This window comes from Canis lupus, chromosome 10 (genome assembly GCF_003254725.2).
Source record: "Canis lupus dingo isolate Sandy chromosome 10, ASM325472v2, whole genome shotgun sequence".
Classification (NCBI taxonomy): Eukaryota; Metazoa; Chordata; class Mammalia; order Carnivora; family Canidae; genus Canis; species Canis lupus.
Window position 1 is genome coordinate 5,988,727 of NC_064252.1, and position 20,520 is coordinate 6,009,246.

At 34.8% G+C, this 20,520-nt stretch overlaps 1 protein-coding gene across 3 annotated transcripts in view; it reads left to right on the forward strand.

The window, feature by feature from the left end:
* The window catches only part of MON2 (MON2 homolog, regulator of endosome-to-Golgi trafficking), a 104,525-nt gene that overhangs the window by 59,260 nt on the left and 24,745 nt on the right, over positions 1 to 20,520 (forward strand). For 2 of the 3 annotated variants that reach the window (XM_025476759.3, XM_049115112.1), the window contains exons 20-28: positions 617 to 718; positions 2,240 to 2,350; positions 4,467 to 4,642; positions 6,847 to 7,009; positions 8,458 to 8,751; positions 11,395 to 11,593; positions 14,923 to 15,551; positions 19,708 to 19,851; positions 20,453 to 20,470. In XM_025476759.3, coding sequence (XP_025332544.1) covers positions 617 to 718; positions 2,240 to 2,350; positions 4,467 to 4,642; positions 6,847 to 7,009; positions 8,458 to 8,751; positions 11,395 to 11,593; positions 14,923 to 15,551; positions 19,708 to 19,851; positions 20,453 to 20,470 — 1,836 coding nt within the window. The remainder of the gene's footprint in view (positions 1 to 616; positions 719 to 2,239; positions 2,351 to 4,466; positions 4,643 to 6,846; positions 7,010 to 8,457; positions 8,752 to 11,394; positions 11,594 to 14,922; positions 15,552 to 19,707; positions 19,852 to 20,452; positions 20,471 to 20,520) is intronic. The other variant, XM_025476761.3, reaches the window with a different exon arrangement.

The window sequence follows — 20,520 nt, forward strand, 5'->3', positions numbered from 1 at the left end:
TTCTACAATTCCGGAGACTGCAAGTCTAAGACCTAGATGCTGGCATAAGGTTCTAGTGAGGGCTTTTCCTGGCTTGAAAGATAGATGCCTTCTCACTATGTCCTCATATGTGGTAGAGGAGAAGTGCTCAGGAGCATGCTAGCAAGTGCTCTGGTGTCTCTTCTTTTAAGACATTAATCCTGCCTTACCAGTTTCACCCTTATGACCTCTTTTAACCATAATTACCCCATAAAGATTTTATCTCCAGTTACCATCAACTTGGTGGTTAGGATTTCAACATAGGAGTTTTAGGGGGACAGTTTAGTCTGTGGTGGAATGCATCTTTCCTTCTGGTCAGAAGACAGGCCATTCTGTGTATCTGGAATAAGCATTGAATTTTTCATTTCTTTGTCATGAAGGTATTCTCTTCCTAACCAAATTTTCCACTTAGGAGCTATTCTGGATGCTTGAGGGTGGGCAGAAGGCTTGTCTCAGGATAACTGAGGTTCTAATTATCGCTAACTCTATACTAATTATGTATTATAATCATGTTTTTCAGAGTATTGTCAGTTTTATGTACAATTGAAGTACTAAAAATTCAAATACAATATCAAAATACAATATGTTTTTTCTTTAGGAACCATCTCTTTTTGCTGTTGCCAAATTGTTAGAAACGGGTCTAGTTAACATGCATCGAATAGAAATTCTTTGGAGACCTCTAACTGGCCATCTACTTGAGGTAACTGCTTTTTCTTAGATATTGTACTTTTGTTAAGAATAAAGAGACACACATTGAATTAATGATTCTGGATAACCATATGAAAAATCAGTAGTAACTTTTTTTCCTTGTACTTATATCTATATAACTTATCAAGGACTAAAGTTTTATAATAACTGCTTTGGGGATCCCTGGGTGGCTCAGTGGTTTAGCACCTGCCTTCAGCCCAGGGCGTGATCCTGGAGACCTGGGATTGAGTCCCACATCAGGCTCCCTGCATGGAGCCTGCTTTTCCCTCTGCCTGTGTCTCTGCCTCTCTCTCTCTCTTTCTCTCTCTCTCTCTCTCTCTCTGTCTCTCATGAATAAATAAATAAATGAAATCTTAAAAAAAAATGCTTTGGTGAGGAAATAGGTTGGTTTTTTTGGCTGAAAAAAAATGGGTGATATATCAGTGAAATCTCTGAAGACTCCTTCAGCTGTTAGCTTGGGACTTCTTTCTTTTGTTATACAGTTTCTTGATCCACTTCAGTTTTAACTAGTTCTGAAACTTAAAGGCAGTTGGGGCTGAGAGTTAGTAGTAAACACTGCTGCTTTTTTTTCTTTTCTATTTTTTAAAGATTGTATTTATTTATTCATGAGAGACAGAGGGGGTGGGGCAGAGACACAGGCAGAGGAAGAAGCAGGGTCGCTGCAAGGATCCCACTATGGGACTCAGTCCGGATCCTGGATCACACCCCAAGCCAAAGGCAGACGCCCAACCACTGAGCCACCCAGGGGTTCTGTAAACACTTCTTTACAACCTTTTCTGTGATTCTGAGATAGCTCTTCTGCAGAGGGAAAAGCCTGTTTGGTAGCACTAATTGTAGATAGTACCAGGGAATTTCATCTGAATTTGTATACTCTTGTGTCCAAGTTGGAATGATTGGTAATAATTAGCTACATCTCAGTAAGAGCTGCTTCTATCAGTATACATGTTTATGTTGCTTTAGGCTTAGGTTACCAGGATCATTTTGTATTACTTTAGTAAGCTGGGAAAGGTATTCTTAATAATAAAAAAAAATTAAAAAATGTGCTTGTCCTTTTATTTTTTTCCATTTTATTGAAATTGCTTTTATGAATTATTAAAGGATATATGCAGATTTCTTTATCATGAACTTTCTCATCAAATGGCACAAAAAAGTTAAGATTTTAGCACAGAATTTGATTGTGAGGGTGTGCCTAATTAGGAACCTTAGTGTTAGCTTGCTTCTTTTGTTTACTCTGATGACATAATTTACTTTTATGAAGTCCTTTTTTTTCTATGACTTGCTTAGTTTCATCTTTTATCTTCTCTCTGTTGCTTCCTATGCCTCTTATACAGAAGGTAAGCTTACTTACATTCTAGATATAATTTTTCATTCAGCCATTATTGATGAACAGTTGATATAATTTTTTAAATGGAAAAAACCCCGAAAATAATGTTTTAATTTTTTTCTCAAATTGATGTGTGAGCTTAAGTATACAAATTGAACATTTAATTTTTATTCAATGTTTTGTCTCCAGGTCTGTCAGCATCCAAACTCTCGAATGAGAGAATGGGGAGCAGAAGCTTTAACTTCACTTATTAAAGCAGGATTAACGTTTAACCATGATCCTCCACTTTCACAAAACCAGGTAAAAAGTTTTTTTTTTTTTTTAATTTTTATTTATTTATGATAGTCACACAGAGAGAGAGAGAGAGAAAGAGAGAGACAGAGACACAGGCAGAGGAAGAGGCAGGCTCCATGCACCGGGAGCCCGATGTGGGATTCGATCCCGGGTCTCCAGGATCGTGCCCTGGGCCAAAGGCAGGCGCCAAACTGCTGTGCCACCCAGGGATCCCCTTAAATTCTTAATATAAAATCATCCTCTCCTATATGTATGTAATATTTTCTTAATTTATCAAATGGATGATATTCTGAGAATGGGTTTTGTTGCTTAATATTTATTTTATATGTAGGCCATGGATATCTTACAGAAGGTTGACATGTCTGGATTTTTAGGATTATCTATCTTTATTAAAAATTATGGCAACTTTCTTGTGAATAACATGGAATTAAAGCTACTAAATTACCTAGAACTGGTCTCCCCGTGTGGAAATTTCCCTGTTCAAGCATTGCTAAAGGTTTAATTTGAGGCCCTACTTTATTAGCCTCCCTACTTTGGTCCTTAACTGTTTCTAATTTTTTCTCTAAGTATCCTTACTTGGAGAGAAAACAAGTGGTCAAAGAGACAAGTACAGTAAAATAGATCTTTATTTTTAAAACTTTTAAAAGTTATTTTATACTTCTAGAGTTTGAGTCCTTTGTCCTGACTCCTGTAGTCATTCACATATATCTTATACAATTTCTTAAAAATCCACCAAAGTTCTATTGTTTGAAGTTGAGTAAGAATGAGGCAATTAATAGGCATTTCTATTGCCTTCATTATTTACTGATTGTAATTGTATTTTACAAATTTACTCAATAAATTATTGAGTACATACAGTGTACCAACCAATGTTTTAGCTGTTGGCATAGAAGATAAATAAGACAAAAAAAGATCTGTGTTCTTATAGAACTTACATTTTAGTGATTTCATACTTTTTTCCTATTACAGTTTAAGTTTTTTGAAAAGAAAACCCTGATCTCTATCCTTAATATTCAGCTTAATACCTGACACATAGAGTTTAAATGTTTTTTCAGACCGTGAACCAAATAAATGAGTCCTTGAAGAGAAAAAAAGTTAAAAATGAAGCAAATGTTTTCATGTACTAAAAGGGCCCGAACAGAGTGCCTTTTTTTTTTTTTTAAAGATTTTATTTATTTATTCATGATAGTCACAGAGAGAGAGAGAGAGAGAGAGGCAGAGACACAGGCAGAGGGAGAAGCAGGCTCCATGCAGGGAGCCCGACGTGGGATTCGATCCCGAGTCTCCAGGATCGTGCCCCGGGCCAAAGACAGGCACTAAACCGCTGCGCCACCCAGGGATCCCTCCTTTTTTTTTTTCTTAAACTACAATGGGTCCAGTAGTTTTATGCCATCTTTGTTAATGTCTACCATACTTAATTCTTAGGAATATTAAGAATTTTAAATTTAAATACATTTGATATGCTGTTATTAACAGAGTAAATGAAAGGTAATTTTAGAAATTGGGGATTGTTGGGCAGCCTGGGTGGCTCAGCGGTTTAAGTGCTGCCTCCAGCCCAGGGTGTGATCCTGGAGACCCAGGATCCAGTCCCACGTTGGGCTCCTTGCATGGAGCCTGCTTCTCCCTCTGCCTGTGTCTCTGCCCCTTTCTTTCTCTCTCTGTGTCTCTCATGAATAAATAAATAAAATCTTAAAAAAAAAAAAGTTTAAAAAAAGAAATTGGGGATTGTTTTCCTCTCTCCAAATATAGCTAGATATAAGTAGAAATATTTTCTTTAGTGAGATTCATTTGTATATGGGTCTTTAATTAGTGTTTTTTTTAAAAAGTTCTTAATTCATTAACTACTTTTTGTTTGGGGTCTTTAGTGTCTCTTAATGCAGAGTCACTCTCCATTTAATCTGAAGTCTAACATTGTCTAAGGACATAAGTCATAGTCCTTATGACTCATAGTCTAAGATTGTTTTTTATTTTCTCTTATTTAAGAAAAAGACATGACAAAAGAAACTTCTAGTGATTATGGTTAGAGAATCATATTCAGTGTTTGTTTTAGTAGAAAAAGATTCTAATTACTATTATAGTCTTTGAGCCACTCTTCCTAATTAGTTTCTTCTCCTGTTTTCAGAGGCTGCAGTTGCTTTTATTGAACCCGTTAAAGGAGATGTCCAGTATTAACCATCCAGATATCCGACTCAAGCAATTAGAATGTGTGTTGCAGATTCTTCAGAGTCAGGGAGACAGTCTTGGGCCCGGATGGCCATTAGTGCTTGGAGTCATGGGAGCAATCAGAAATGATCAAGGGTAAGTGTTTGAAACTAACATCCAAAAACTAATAGTGATTAAGAGGAAATTCATCCTAAAATTTTGCAGAAGTGGTAGTTTTTTATGTGCCTTTCCTAAGATCTAAAATCATTTTTCTTAATCCTACCTCCAGTGACTATAGTGAATTAATCAGGGCTCACCTTTGTTTTGGAAGGTTGGAAAAATTGATGTTTACTTGACATTTGACATTTATACAAGAATACAAGTTTCATAAGATAAATGCACCACGCTAATACATTTTATAACACATCCAAAGATTGGGTTTTGTATTATTAAATATTGGTAAAGACATGAATTAATACTTAGGACTTGACTTCTCTGCATATTTTGGGAAATCTAAGAAATTGCTTTTAAGGGACTTCAAAAAATTTATTGCTCATTTATTCTGTGCCTAATATAGTCTAATTACTATGCTTGCTAGTTACTGTGATTACAAAGATAAATAGTTCTTGCTCTAAAAGTAGAATCTTAGGGAAAAGGAACAAGCTCTGTAAGTAGAATCCTAATGAGAATAGTCTGTTATGGCTCAGAAGAATAGAATTCCAGTGGAAGGGAGGCCTGTATTCCTGGAGGGGGGCAGAGCCAAAATTATGAAGGACCTTATATGCTTTTATAAACTATTTGGATTTATCTTCAGTACATTTGAGAGACATTTTAGGAGTTGTAAGCAGAGTAACAGTGTGATCTGATATCATTTTGACAGCACCATGGAGGGGTGGATGGGAAATGAGAGAACCTGCAGTGTTCTCTAGAAATAGAAGAGTGATGGACTTGAGCTACTTAGCAGATTGATTATAGGGGTGAAGGATGATATAAGAAATAGAATAAGGAATGCCTTCCAGATTTCTAACTTAGGCAGTTTAATGAATAGTGGTATTATTAACTAAGTAGTAAATACTGAAGAAAGCAAAATGGACTTACATAGTTTAAGGTAGAGCATTGCAGTGGAGAGGTCTATCAAATGTTTGCATATATTTGTCTCATTCTCTAGCAGAACTCATACTATCTTGTGTGATGACTAGTCGAGTTTTCTATGATTGAGATGCTTGGGACTATTATGAAAAATTAATTTTTCTTATTTATTTGTAATAATAAATTTTCTAAAAAACTACAAAATACTGAGATGATGAAAGTGGAAAGAGATCAGTCACAGCTTAAATCAAGCTAAGTTTCTTCTCCCAGTCTACAGTGTAGTTATAAACTAGGGCATCATGGTAGGATGAAATTAATTAGTACACATAAAACACTTAGGAAGTGCATGACATAGCAAACCCTCAATAAGTGTTAGTTATTGGGGCACCTGAGTGGCTTGATTGGTTGGGAATCTGACTCTTGATTTCCTCCTGAGTTTTTGTCTCAGGGTCGTGAGATTGAACCTCATACCAGCATGGAGTTTGCTTGTCCTTCTCCCTCCCCTCACTTGCATGCTCTCTCTTTCTCTCTCTCAACTAAATAAAATGTTTAAGAGAAAAATAAGCATTAGTTATTATAATTCTTTTTTTTTTTTTTTAAGATTTGTTTATTCATGATAGACATAGAGAAGCAGACACACAGGCAGAGGGAGAAGCAGGCTCCATGCCAGGAGCCTGACATGGGACTCGATCTCGGTACTCCAGGATTGCGCCCTGGGCCAAAGGCAGGTGCCAAACTGCTGAGCCACCCAGGGTTCCCCAATTCATTTTTATTATTATTTTTCACCACTAGAATTTCTCTCTCAAATCAATTCCTTCTTATTCTCTTTATTTGAAATTCAAAATGTACTCTTTTCTTTTATAGAATAGATGTAGAATTTTAAGTAAGATATAGATATAAAAGAATGAGGAACTCATTTTCATTCAGTGAGTAAATTGGGTGTATTTGCATGTGCTAGGCACCATGCTAGATATTGGGGATACAGTGGTGAAAGTAGCTGTAGCCAATTTCCTTTACTCATTAATGTCGAAGTTTTATTTGGCTAGTTGATTCAAAGTTCTTTATTTTTATTTGTTAATTTTGTTCAAGTATGTGTTTCTCCTTTTCATTTATGTAAATGTTGAAATACTATATCCTCTATATTAGGGGAGATTTTCTTGTTCAACTTTTAAAATAGAATTTAATTTGCTTCAAATTACTGTAAGATGTTATTTTTACTTATATTTCTTTTAAATGCATGAATATAATTTTTTTTCTTTTTTTTTTTTCAGAGAATCCTTGATACGAACTGCGTTCCAGTGTCTTCAGTTGGTCGTGACAGATTTTCTACCAACAATGCCTTGTACATGCCTGCAGATTGTTGTAGATGTTGCAGGTAGCTTTGGACTTCATAACCAAGAACTTAATATTAGCTTAACTTCAATAGGTTTATTGGTAAGTATTATTGCTTTTCTCGTGATCATATAATTTAGAAATCACTGTTCTGCTGCTGAGAGTGAATGCTAAGAGACTAGGCTTATGGCTTTAGAAGGGTTGTTTAAATGACTTTTAAGTACTAAACTTATATTTTGCATGGAGGATTAAGTGACATAAGTTAAGAATTAATTCATTAATAGCAGAATATTTGGGATAATTTTGATATATTGAGCTGAAATTTCACTCTAAAAGATTTGTCATGAGAGGATTGGTAAACAAGTAATAATATATAAGGGAAGTATTCAGTTGACTTTAGTGTAAAGATTAAGTGATTTTTTTAGTATTGTTTTAGTAACAACATTTTCATGTATTACTTATTTAGTGTAAATAAAGCTTCAGTAAAAGGCTTTACTATATACACAGGGCTTTGCTGTATACACAGTCCTGTAGTTTGTCAGCACTGCTTTATTAGCTATTGGAAGGCAAATGTTAATGGAAGAACTTTGACCTGTGGAAACAGTATTTTAATTCTGTGTGCCTCTTGTTGATTGTTTTATTATTGAACCTTGTTTTATTCATCTTGAAGGTAGAAGGAAATCTAAGATAGGATATTATTGATATTATGTAAGTAAACAAATAGAAAGCTGTTCCCAATGTAAATGTATTTAAAGACAATTATTTAGACTCTTTTAAATGTTTATTATAAGCCAGGAGGTTTTTTTTTTTTTTTTTTTTTTTTTTAAGCCAGGAGGTTTTAAAGTCAAACTTAAATAGTCCTTACAAGCCAGATAAGTTACTATTAAAAATGTAATTATAGGAAGGAAAATAAGCACATGTATAGAATTGCTCCCAAAGAGTAGTTAATTCAGTATTGATTAAATTACTGCTAGGTGTCACCTTCTTTATATTTATGTTCATAAGATTCTCTACATTTTTATCATTGGTATAATTCTTATTAATTCATACACCACATATTGTGGTTGAGAATGAAGTCATAAGATATGTTTGGATATAGTAGTTATTATATGAAATTGCCTAATATCATTAAACAATATTAAGGCATTGTTAATAATTTTTTTGGTGTCATAATGGTATCATGGTTATTTTTTTAAAGGCTTTATCTAGTGGAAATTATAAAAATAGTCATGAAGTAAATATGAGAGAATATTAACAATTGTTTATGTGTATATCAATATACTGATACATTTTCCCTGTTTTTCTATGTGTCTTTGAAATGTTTCATAAAGAAACATTTAAAAATATTAATGTTAGCATGAGATTATTTCCTCAAATTTTCCTGAAATCAGGTGGAGACAGATGTTTTCAAATCTTTTCTATTAGAAAAGGAGTTTCTGAAGTGGCTTTTAAAAGTTTTATTCTGAAAGGTAAAGCAACCATGTGTTGCGCATTTACTTATGTGCTTAAAATCTGTGAGTGAAATGGCATTTTTCTACTTTGCTTTTTAGTGGAATATTTCAGATTATTTTTTCCAAAGAGGGGAAACTATTGAAAAAGAATTAGATAAAGAAGAAGCAGCACAGCAAAAGCAGGCAGAAGAGAAAGGAGTGGTTTTAAATCGGCCTTTCCATCCTGCTCCACCGTTTGATTGCTTGTGGTTGTGTCTTTATGCGAAATTGGGTGAACTCTGTGTGGACCCTCGTCCTGCAGTGAGGAAGAGTGCTGGACAAACTCTGTTTTCAACAATTGGTGCACATGGAACTTTATTACAGCATTCAACATGGCACACTGTTATTTGGAAGGTATTAACCATTAGCTTGAGTAACTAGCTTTTGAGACAAATTTTCAAATTTTTCAATCTTGTTCCTATTAATTTTTGAAAAAGAATTTCCATGCACTTGTGCTTTTGACAAAACAAAATGTTCGTTTTGCCATACTTTAAAATTGTACCTCACACAGAGTAAATTACATATCGAATGCCTGTTCTCTTTCTATCTTCATCTCTTATCTGTGTTTCTATTTTTGCCTTTGCCTTTCCCTTTTTTCTTCCTGTTTTCCCAAGTGGTAAAACCATACATATAATTCAAATGTTACCAACGGAGAATTTTATAAATGAAAGAATATCAACAGTAGTGAAATTTACTTGCAGGATCACTGAACAGAAGTAACATCAAATTGGTAAATTCTATGTTTGTTCATTAACTGTTTCATTTTTTTTCCCTTTTTCTTAAAAGATATTTTATTTGTAAGTAATCTCTGTACCCAATGTAGGGCTCGAACTCACAATCCTGAGACCAAAAGTCATGGGCTCTACTGACTGAGCCAGCCAGGTGCCCCTTTTTTCTCCTTCATCCTTCTTTCAAAAACTTTCTTCAGTTGGACATCTGACTCTTGATTTCAGCTTAGTGACCACAGTTGTGAGATCGGGCTTGTGTTGGGCTCCATACTCAGCGTGGAGTTTGTTTGGAATTCTCTCTCTCCCTCTCCCTCTGCTCCTCCCCAGCATGTGTGTGCCCTTATGGGCACTCACTCTCTCTTTCTCTCTTTCTCAAAGTAAATAAATAAAATGTTAAAAAAAAAAAAAACACTTAAAAAATTTCTTACAAAACCAACAGCTTATTAGTGAGCATTCCCTCTTTGCTGAAAGCTCTCCTTTTTTGTTCTATCTATTCCATTTTATTTGTTTGTTTATTCATTTATTTATTTATTTAAATTTTATTTATTCATAAGAGACAGAGAGAGACACAGAGACACAGGCAGAGAGAGGAGAAACAGGCTCCATGCAGGGAGCCTGATGTGGGACTCGATCCTGGGATCCCGGGATCACTTCCTGAGCCAAAGGCAGATGCTCAACCCCTGAGCCACCCAGGTGTCCCCGTCTATTCCATTTTAATAAAAATCTATCATCTTTTCATTGCTTTTGTGAATTTCCAAGATCAGTAAGTTTGACAGTAGGCTGCATCATAAATCTTAATTGTATTTAACAATTTGTCTTCAATTTAACAGAAATATTCCAAAATGTCTTAAAAAATTAATAATGTATATCCACTTATAAAAATAATTAAAATCCCTTCTCCTTCCTGTATGTTCTCTTTCAGCTGCATCCACTGGCTCCTCCTTTTCAGATCACAAAATGCTTAAGCTTCCCTTACTATTTTAAAACCAAACTGGTATTTTCTCTGATTTAAGTGTTAATCTTGCTGCCTAATTCTTAGTGATTTTTTTTCCTTCCTCACTTCCCCTGCATTCTCTTGATCTTTTAAGATGATTTCCAGATTATTCTACATTAGAGTCTCTTAAACCGTAAAGTAACAGAATCACCTAGACGACTTGTTCAAGTACAGATTGCTGAGCCACCACCCCTCGCCTCCCAGAGTTTCTGATATTTTTTGAGCCCCCTGGCAGGGGTCTGAGAATTTGCGTAACTGAATTTCCTGTGTGATGCTAAAGCTGTTAATTCTGAGAACGTATTTTGAGAACCACAGAATTTGTTCATAGGCTACAGGTGGTCTTCTAATTGCCGAGATTTTCACCCTAAATTCAGTTCTTATCCTATTCATTTTTTTTTTGTAGTATTTAACGCTGTTAATTATTTTTTCCTTGAAATTCCTCTTCCCTTGGATTCTGTTTCACAGAATGTTTCTGCTTGTCTTTCCAATATAAATTTTTTTTTTCTTCAGTTCCTCCCTCTGAGTCTACTCTTTAGTGTAAACAAACATATCCGGGATCCCTGGGTGGCGCAGTGGTTTGGCGCCTGCCATTGGCCCAGGGCGCGATCCTGGAGACCCGCGATCGAATCCCACATCGGGCTCCCGGTGCATGGAGCCTGCTTCTCCCTCTGACTATGTCTCTGCCTCTCTCTCTCTCTCTGTGACTATCATAAATAAATAAAAATTAAAAAAAATGTTTAAACAAACATATCCAAGTCCCAAACACTTCCTACTTGTTTTTTTCCTTTCATCTTCTTTTTTTTAACGTAGGCTCCATGCCCAGTGCAGGGCTTGAACTCCTGACCCTGTACAAGAGTCCCATGCTCTACCAACTGAGCCAGCCAGGCATCCCCTTGCTTGATTTTGTTCAAGCACCCTCATTTAGTCCTGAACTTTCAGTTGTAACTTCTTACAGATATCTTCCATAATTACATTTTTTGCCTAAACTTTTTTCCTTAGCTTCATTCCCTTCTTGTGTATTACCCCATAGATGCTCTATTGATACTTCGATCAACAAGTCTTAGAAAATATTCTATCCAATTTAAAAACTTTTCATAGTCCATGACTTTAATGACAAACTTAATATAATATCTTTAATATTAAATTTTTTCTCATATACAGAATCTGTCAGGTGTAATATTTTTGTGACAGTTTTTTTTTTTGTGTGACAGTTTCTAACTGCTGTGCTATTACTTAAGCTATGTTATTTTTATGTGCATTTTTATAAATATTCAGGTTCTCTTTCATCTACTGGATCGAGTTCGGGAGTCTTCTACCACTGCAGACAAAGAAAAGATTGAGTCTGGAGGTGGCAATATTCTCATTCATCATTCAAGGGACACAGCAGAGAAGCAGTGGGCAGAGACATGGGTTTTAACATTGGCCGGAGTAGCAAGAATCTTCAACACTAGAAGATATTTACTGCAACCTTTAGGTATATCCACTTTTCCCCCCGGTTATAGAAGTTATTCATGTTAAATGAAATTTGGAAACTACAGAAGATCTTTAAAAAAATTTATGTATAGTGCTCCTTCCCAAGAATATTCAGTCTTAACTTCCAGTCTTTGTTTTTGTGTGATATGTGCATGAGCATACACATTTTCATTCATTTCATTGAGAAAATATATAATGTATCTCTTTTGGGCTAGCCTCTAGAGGATACAATGGTGAGTAAAATACACAGCAGTCTTTTTGTCATAGGCCTGAGGGAATAGCTATAATTACATAAAAGCAACACTGCTGCAGTGATAAATGTTAAAAAGGAATGGTGCTTCGTAAGCTTTATAATACGTTTTTGACCAGGCCTCTGAGGTCCAGGTAAGCTTCCCTGAAAGATGAGTAGTATTTCATCAGGCAAAGGTAAGACAAAATGTGAAGAGTTTTACAGGCAGAGAATGTGTAAATGTCAATGGTACTAAGATTAAGAAACCCCAGTGGAGATTGTACCTTCAATTCTGATGGTAGTGATGGTGATGGTAGAGAAAAATGAACAGAACAGAAATACTGTTTTATTTAATTATGAGCATACCATACATATTATAGCATTTTTATAAGTTATTATTTTATGTTTGGCTTTTTTGTTCCTGTTTATGTTAAAGCATAAGCATATTTATTCTTTCCATCAGCATTTTTGTGTGATGTTCTTCAAGTTCATTTTTTCCTTTTTTTTTCAAAAATAATCTATAGTGTCTGATCTATTTTGTACTCCTAGATCTTAATATATAATATATATTAAAATTCTAATTTTTATTTTCACATAAAATTTACATAAAATGAAATGTAGCAGCTTTAAACTGTACATTTGCTAAGTTTTGACAAAATAAGCATCATTTTTAATACTTTCATGATAGTTATTTTATTTTATTTTTTAAAGATTTATTTATTTATTCATTCAGAGAGAGAGCGAAGAGAGAGGCAGAGACACAGGCAGAGGGAGAAGCAGGCTCCATTCAGGAAGCCCGATGTGGGACTCGTTCCCGGGTCTCCAGGATCATACCCCGGGCTGCAGGTGGCGCTAAACCGCTGCGCCACCGGGGCTGCCCTCATGATAGTTATTTTAAAGACCAAAACCTAATAGATAAAAATCTAGTTTTTGAAAATGAAGACATAGGCAGTTTGTGTAGCTTTTCTTTGACAGAAGTGTTCTGTTTAGTTTTGAGAGTTTTTAGATGTAATATATCAAAACTCTTTGAAGAGTTCACTAAAAAAAAAAAATCTGTGCTTTCAACTGTATGTAAATTATACCTCAATTTTTAATTAAAAAAAGAGTGAAGAGGAATAGGCATGTAACTGGCCAGGTGTTATTTTTTGTCCTCTATAAAGGCAGAGTAGTACTTATTGTTTCATACCAGGATTACTTCCCGCTTTGCTACTAACTGAATGCTTCCTCAGCCATATGGGCTTATCTCTTCTTTAAAAATTTAGTCTTTTATAGTCTTTGGGAAGTGACTTTAAACCTTAATTATTTATGTATTTCATAACCTACTTATGGCATCCTGCTTTGGAAAATATCAGTTCTTCTAATTTTGGTGTCATTTAAATGCAAGTATGCAGGGCACCTGGGTGGCTTAGTTGGTTAAGTGTCTACCTCTGGTTCTGGTTGTGATCCCGGGGTCCTGGGATCGAGCTCTGTCGAGCACCTGGCTCACTGGGGTGCCTGCTTCACCTTCTCTCTCTAACCCTCCCCCCTGCTCGTGTTTTTGTTTACTCTCCCTCTCTCTCTCTCAAATGAATAAATAAAAAATAATAATAAATCCAAATATGTGGGTAATAATCCATGCTATTAAAGCCATTGGGCTAGATTGCTGGAGGAATAAGATCATTTTTGCGGGGCTACATAGAAGCAGACTACGTGTTATAAAGAACTTCAATATAAATGTGCTTAATTGGTCATAGGAGTAGAACAACAGACTGGATTGTTCAGTGGAAACCCAACAACTGCCATTCAGCCCATGCTTTGCTGATGTTGGATCAGCAGACTCAATTTCACACGAGGGGAACAAATTTAGACTCAGTCTAAAAAAGCAGACTGTTCCTTAGGGTACATTTTCCCCTGGTGACTCACTATAATTGGGAAAAAAATATTTAAGAAAATTCTGCAATAACAACAACAAAAATTCTGCAACTGTAAGTTTCGTAAATATGAAAACCAAAGTGTAAAGTGTAGATTATTTTAAACATTTAGACCTGTAAAAATGTGTTACTTGGTTACAATTTGTAACTTCTCCAATATTTTTTAAGAATGAGAGCATCCTAAGATCTTAATCATTCGTAAAGATAGATGGATAAGGGATCCCTGGGTGGCGCAGCAGTTTGGCGCCTGCCTTTGGCCCAGGGCGCGATCCTGGAGACCCGGGATCGAATCCCACATCAGGCTCCCGGTGCATGGAGCCTGCTTCTCCCTCTGCCTATGTCTCTGCCTCTCTCTCTCTCTCTCTGTGTGACTATCATAAATAAATGAAAAAAAAAAAAAAGATAGATGGATAAATCAGAGTTGTTACTAAAAAGCTTTTGTTTTTGGGACGCCTGGGTGGCTCAGCAGTTGAGCATCTGCATTTGGCTCAGAGTGTGATTCCAGGTCCGGGGATTGAGTCCCACATCGGGCTCCCTGTGAGGAACCTGCTTCTCCCTCTGCCTATGTCTCTGCTTCTCTCTGTGTGTCTCTCATGAATTTAAAAAAAAAAAAAAAAAAGCTTTTGTTTTTACCCTCTTAAGTTTTTATTCTGTTCTCCTTAGGCAGAAATACCTGGAAATAGTGTAAATGTGTCTAATACCAAGAAATAGTATAAATATATGTACCTACATTTGTAGAGTTCTGTTTTTAAGACCAAAACATTAATGTACTCATTATTATCTTCTTGGTGCCTTTTGTTTCTATATTTGAAAAAAAAAATTTACTGGATTTTCGGGTTTCATTGATTGTAATTCACATGGTTTGTACCTTAATACCTAAGCATATTTTTTATTTTTATTAATTAATTAAAGATTTTATTTATTTACTCTTGAGAGACACACAGAGAGAGAGGCAGAGACATAGGAAGAGGGAGGAGAAGCAGGCTCCATGCAGGGACTCGATCCCAGGACTCCAGATTCATGCCCTGAGCCAAAGGCAGACGTTCAACCACTGAACCATCAAGGTGTCCCTTAAGCATATTTTTAAAAATTGTATAGAAATTTAAGTAGAAAAATAAAGCAAACATTCTAAAGTGTGCAGTAGTGAGAGAAATCTTGATCACTTTGATAAATTTTGTTTTCCTAATATAGGAGATTTTTCAAGAGCATGGGATGTTCTTCTTGACCATATACAATCAGCAGCACTCAGCAAGAACAATGAAGTATCTTTGGCTGCACTGAAAAGCTTCCAGGAAATTTTACAGATTGTGTCCCCTGTCAGAGACTCAGAAAAGCCCGAGACACCACCTGCAGTTAATGTACCTGTGCCTGTCCTTATAGGGTCCATATCAGGCCCTGGCCTGAGCAGACCATTTGTAAGAACAGATTCCATCGGAGAGAGACTTGGAAGATATAATAGCTCTGAGCCACCTGAAGTTACCGATGAGCTTGAAGATTTGAATCTCTGGTGGGCTGCATGGAATACCTGGTATAGAATTGGATCTGAAAGCACTAAGCCTCCCATTACTTTCGACAAACTGACTTTCATTCCCAGCCAGCCTTTCCTTACAGCTTTAATTCAGATATTTCCTGCTCTCTATCAACACATAAAAACTGGTTTCAATATGGATGACTTACAAAAGCTGGGTGTCATACTGCACAGTGCTGTGTCAGTCCCAATAAGTTCAGATGCATCCCCTTTCATTCTTCCATCGTATACTGAAGCAGTTTTAACAAGTTTACAGGAAGCTGTACTGACAGCTTTAGATGTTCTCCAAAAGGTAATAGGATTTTACTGGCCATCTAAACATTAATGCATGTGGTTCGCTGGAAGTTTTTTAGTTTGCTACATATTTTTTGAGATAAATTCTAGATCATCAAGATTGTCATACATGCATACTTTGTATAAATTCAGGATTGTAAATATCCAGTTATTTAAAAAACTTACGGTTTTCTGATGTATTTGAAAAGGTAGTTCAGATTTGTTTCGAGAGTCTTTCAGAAACTGTATCCTCTTGTTTCCTTTCACCAACATTTTTTGTTTGATCATTCAACTCTTCACTAGAGGATATACTTTTCTGAATAATAACTTTAATAGAGTACTTCTATAGTTAGAAAATTAATAAGCTATGGAATCATATATATTTTTTCATTGTACTTAAATTTAGCTCTGGAACCTTTAGAATCCTATTTTTTAAAATAAGAATAAATTTATAAAGTATTTTCCTTACAAAAATTTTGTCATGGAAATATATCTTACCTATGTGTGTTATGTTACTGTGAAAAAGTTAGTAAAATAAACAGACCTAAAAATCATTGAGCAAATCCCAGTTAGCAGGCAAGACCAGATCAAAATCAAAGAATTCTTTAAACTATCAAGATAATTGTTAGCATAATTCACAACAACCAAAATGCTAAACAGAAAAATGCCAGCTGAGGAGCCAGCAATTCTAACAAAGTTGCTATGACATTCTAACAAAATGAAGATGGAACTAGATTTTGATTACACATGTGTTAATCAGATTTGTGTACTGTAAATCATGTTTTCTAATTAACTGATTGTGTTATATCCAGCTGGAATGATGAAAACTTTCACAGTGAAAGTAGTGGTTTCTATTACACTGTAATACCTCTTCAAGGCTCTGTCCAGCTGAGCACTAATTCTTTGATCTCTTTAACCCTAGTTGCATTGTGCAGAGAAACAAATTGTATAGAAACTAAAAATGTAAGAGAATCTGACATTTAAAAAACTTCATTTAGGGATATCAGTTTTCAATAATTAAAATCAAAATAGCTACTCTTATTAACAGTGGAGAAAAAAAAGTAGCCTTTCAGTTACCTACTTTTTCCCCCTTGATTGACCATATCCAAAAGTTGCTTATGGAGTGCCCTGGGGGAGACTGAAAAGTTATTCTGTCAGAAAAGCAAAGCAAAGCACAGGCCTTATGGGACATCTATAATCTAGAACTCTCATTCAGGTGTTTGATTCAAGTTTTTATAAACAAAGAAGAAACAACAAACTTCCAAATTCTTGTCAAGGAAAAAAAGCACATAATTTTATTTTTAAAAACTCTGCCTTGGCAATGACAGAACAAATAGAATCTTTTATTCTTACTACTGGGAACTTGTTCTGAGCTTTTACTGGTTTTGAAAATAATAATATATATATATATATATATACCTTCAGTGTGAAACTTAAGAAGCTTTATTGCTGTTCATTTATATCAGTTGATATCAATTTGCGTTACTAATTTTCACTCTAGCTATTGTTTGTTATTTCTATAATTAGTACTTGAATATTAATTGAATATAATTAGTATTGAATATTGAATTATAGAATAATATTCTATAATTAGTATTTCAATATTGAATATATTTCATAGTACTTGAATATGAGTCAAACATATGGTCTTTAATATTTCCTATTAGAAAAAATTAACATATTTCATTATCAGTAAAATTATTTCTATATTTTCTCCCACAGGTGTCAGGAAATTTTTTCACAAGCAAAGTTTACTTACTTTGGGACTTTATCCTTAAATTAATAAGCTATCCAAGAAAACATTTTATTGATTCAATATAATTTCTTTCAGAAAAACTCATTTTTGATTTCACGTTTACCCTTATATAGTTTAGGGTTTTAGGGTCACAGTCTTCCCTTGGTTTTTAAATCCCTTGTTCCTACCAGATTGACTTAGTTGTGTATGCTAATTGATTTTGGGGGGGGGTGGCGGCAAGATATTTTGGCATATGTGGAACCTGAGAATTTGATTATCTGTTTTCCCTAAATTCTGAGATCAGGAGACTCTGTCTTATTCATTGCTAAACTTTATAAGGTTAGTTGGCTGGATACTGTATCTGTCTTCATCATCAAGGCTGCTGGAGTAGTATTCCAGGGGATACCATCTTGTTGTCTGTGATTGGTGCCCTTGGAGTCTTGCAACAAAGCCCTCCCTGCCTACTACTTAATGGGGAAAGTTTTAGAATCTCTTTATATCAGCTTCTTAATCTATGAAATGAAACTAATAAATCTACAACTTTTTTCTTATTAAATGGGATTTATAAGGCATTTATTGCCTGGCACAGTTAAACATTCACTAGATGTTAGCTGTTACTGTCTTCATCATCAATTTCCTCGTGAAAGTTTTAGTAAAAGGCTGGAGAAGGCAAAAATAGTCTTAGGATAAGTAGGTACTAAATGAATTATTGTTAAAGGACTTAATAAGAGAAACCTTGAACCATGTCAGAGATTGGATGTCCATTTTCTGTTCTTTTCACATACAGTTTTTTTGATCAAACTGGACTAATACTAGGAAATGTCCGGACTGCTGACGGTTCTTAACTTTTGGACTAAAATCTGTTGGCAGGTTCATACTCATTTTTTCCTGATATATAAACTTAAGAATATTGAAGAAAAACCAATAATAACTTTCTCTTAGATGGGGGTTGTTTAAAAAAAACAAACAAACTCAGTTCTATATTATGCATCTTAAAATCCCAGGATTGCTTATTAGGTCAACTCTAACACTATAGTATGTTTTCTTTTTATAAAGGACTACTGAAAATCAAAGTGTATAATCATAGTCATTGTTTTGTGCTAAGATAGTTCCAGAGAAATTGTAATTACAAGATGATCTAACTTAATATAAGCAGCACTTTGCATTTCAAGATTCTTTTATCTAAAATTTCAGTCATAACTAAATGGTTACATCTTCTCTCAGGGAAAATAAAATTAATCTATTATCTGAGAGGTTAAAAAAGCCATGGATTGCAGAAAAACATAAGTATGTGCATCTTTTAAAGAAATTCCTTAAAAATTTGAAATGCTTTGAATTTTGATTCAGTACTTTGAGGATACCTCAAGTGCAGAATGACCATGCTTTTTGTTTTGTAAAGCACAAATATATCTTAGACACTACGTAGATAATATCATGAAATATTTTTCACACAGAGAAAAAGAAACACTAAGTATGTGAAAGACAACAGGAGAAAACACATTTATGGCTAGGAAAAAATGAAAATACAGTATCTATTTCAAGTACTGTCAACATACCTGAAGTAATTAAAATCTGCTGTATCAGGATATGCATTTTATTGTTTATCAAATTGTTTATAGTAATAGGTTTAATTTTTATTGAATTTTTAAATTTTTCTTATTTTTTTTAAAGGTTTTATTTATTTATGAGAGACACAGAGAGAGGCAGAGACACAGGCAGAGGGAGAAGCAGGCTCCACACAGGGAGCCCGATGTGGGACTTGATCCTGGGACTCCAGGATCACGCCCTGGGCCAAAGGCAGACGCTTAACCACTGAGCGACCCAGGCACCCCCAATTTTCTTGTTTTAAATCAAGTCTGTATATTCAGATACATTAGGCATTAAATATACACTGCCCTGTTAAAAAATTAATGTATACATTTCTTTTAGAAACAAATTTTCATACATGACTTATCTTTCCATCTAATATACATGATTAAGTCAGAAGACAAAGCATAGTGCAGAAACCAGCTGCCATTTCAATGAACTGATACTATCACTTAAATAGAAGTTAATATCAGTCAATATCATCTTGGTCAGTGAGGGAGGCACTCTTGATGGTCTAATGGTTGTCTTACTGAACAAATAATCCAATCGTGGAACCTCAGAGCTGCCTGGGACTCCTCTTTAAGTGTTTGCCCTTTTTCCAGTCTGTTAAGTAATAAATCACACTTTTTATTAAAAAAGATTTTTTAGCTAATTAACAGATTTAGCCCATACTTTCTTCAATAATAGTTTAAAATAGCTTGTAATAGGTATATCCTTTAGGGCTTGTGAGAGATTATATAATACTTATATAAAATCAGATAGAAATTAAGATTCTTCAGTTAATTGTGTATGCAGTGAAGAACTTAACCCGAATTCAGGTTATGCATTCTACCGTTCATATTTTGCTTTTTAGGCCATCTGCGTAGGGCCAGAAAACATGCAGATAATGTATCCAGCTATATTTGACCAGTTACTGGCATTTGTGGAATTTTCCTGTAAGCCTCCACAGTACGGACAACTGGAAACAAAGCACATTGCAAATGCAAAATATAATCAGGTAATTTGCTCTAAAATATATTTCCTCTATAAGATTTAATGGCTTATAAAAAATTCCACTTAAGATGGACTTTGAGTATCTCACAAATTTTTCATTCACAAACTTTCATATGTCTTTTAACAGTTTAAGCTGAAAAGAAACACTATTTGGAAATCCTTTTTTGTGTTCCTTTTTTTCTTGTCTATGACTTTCTTTTCCCAAGTAGTTCTCTAGAAAGTTTGGCCTTACATGTTACATTTTTCTTCAAAGTTCTTTCTTGACTGTCTCATACCCTTACAAAATGGCTTCTAAATCCCTAAGCCTAATCTTGTCTAAAAAATACCTGCAATGCAAAATGAAGAAATCTGTGTGTACTAATAAATAAGTTGTCTACTGCTGGTGTGAAATTCAGTTGGATTTTTACCTAAAAGATTTTATAGCCATAGTTGGCAAATTTCCACTTTGTTTTGGCTTAGGGGATAAGTAAATTTCTGAATGCATGCACAGGCTGATTTTGTTCACTCAACATTAAATTATAATTTTACATGGTCCGAAAAGTAGTTTTAATGTGTATTAACTTTTCTCATTCTATTTGTCTTGCAACACAATGGAATCACAATAGATCCAACTATTTGCACCGGTGAGTTAAATTTCCTAAAATTGTCCTAACCTATTGGCAACAAGTAAAGT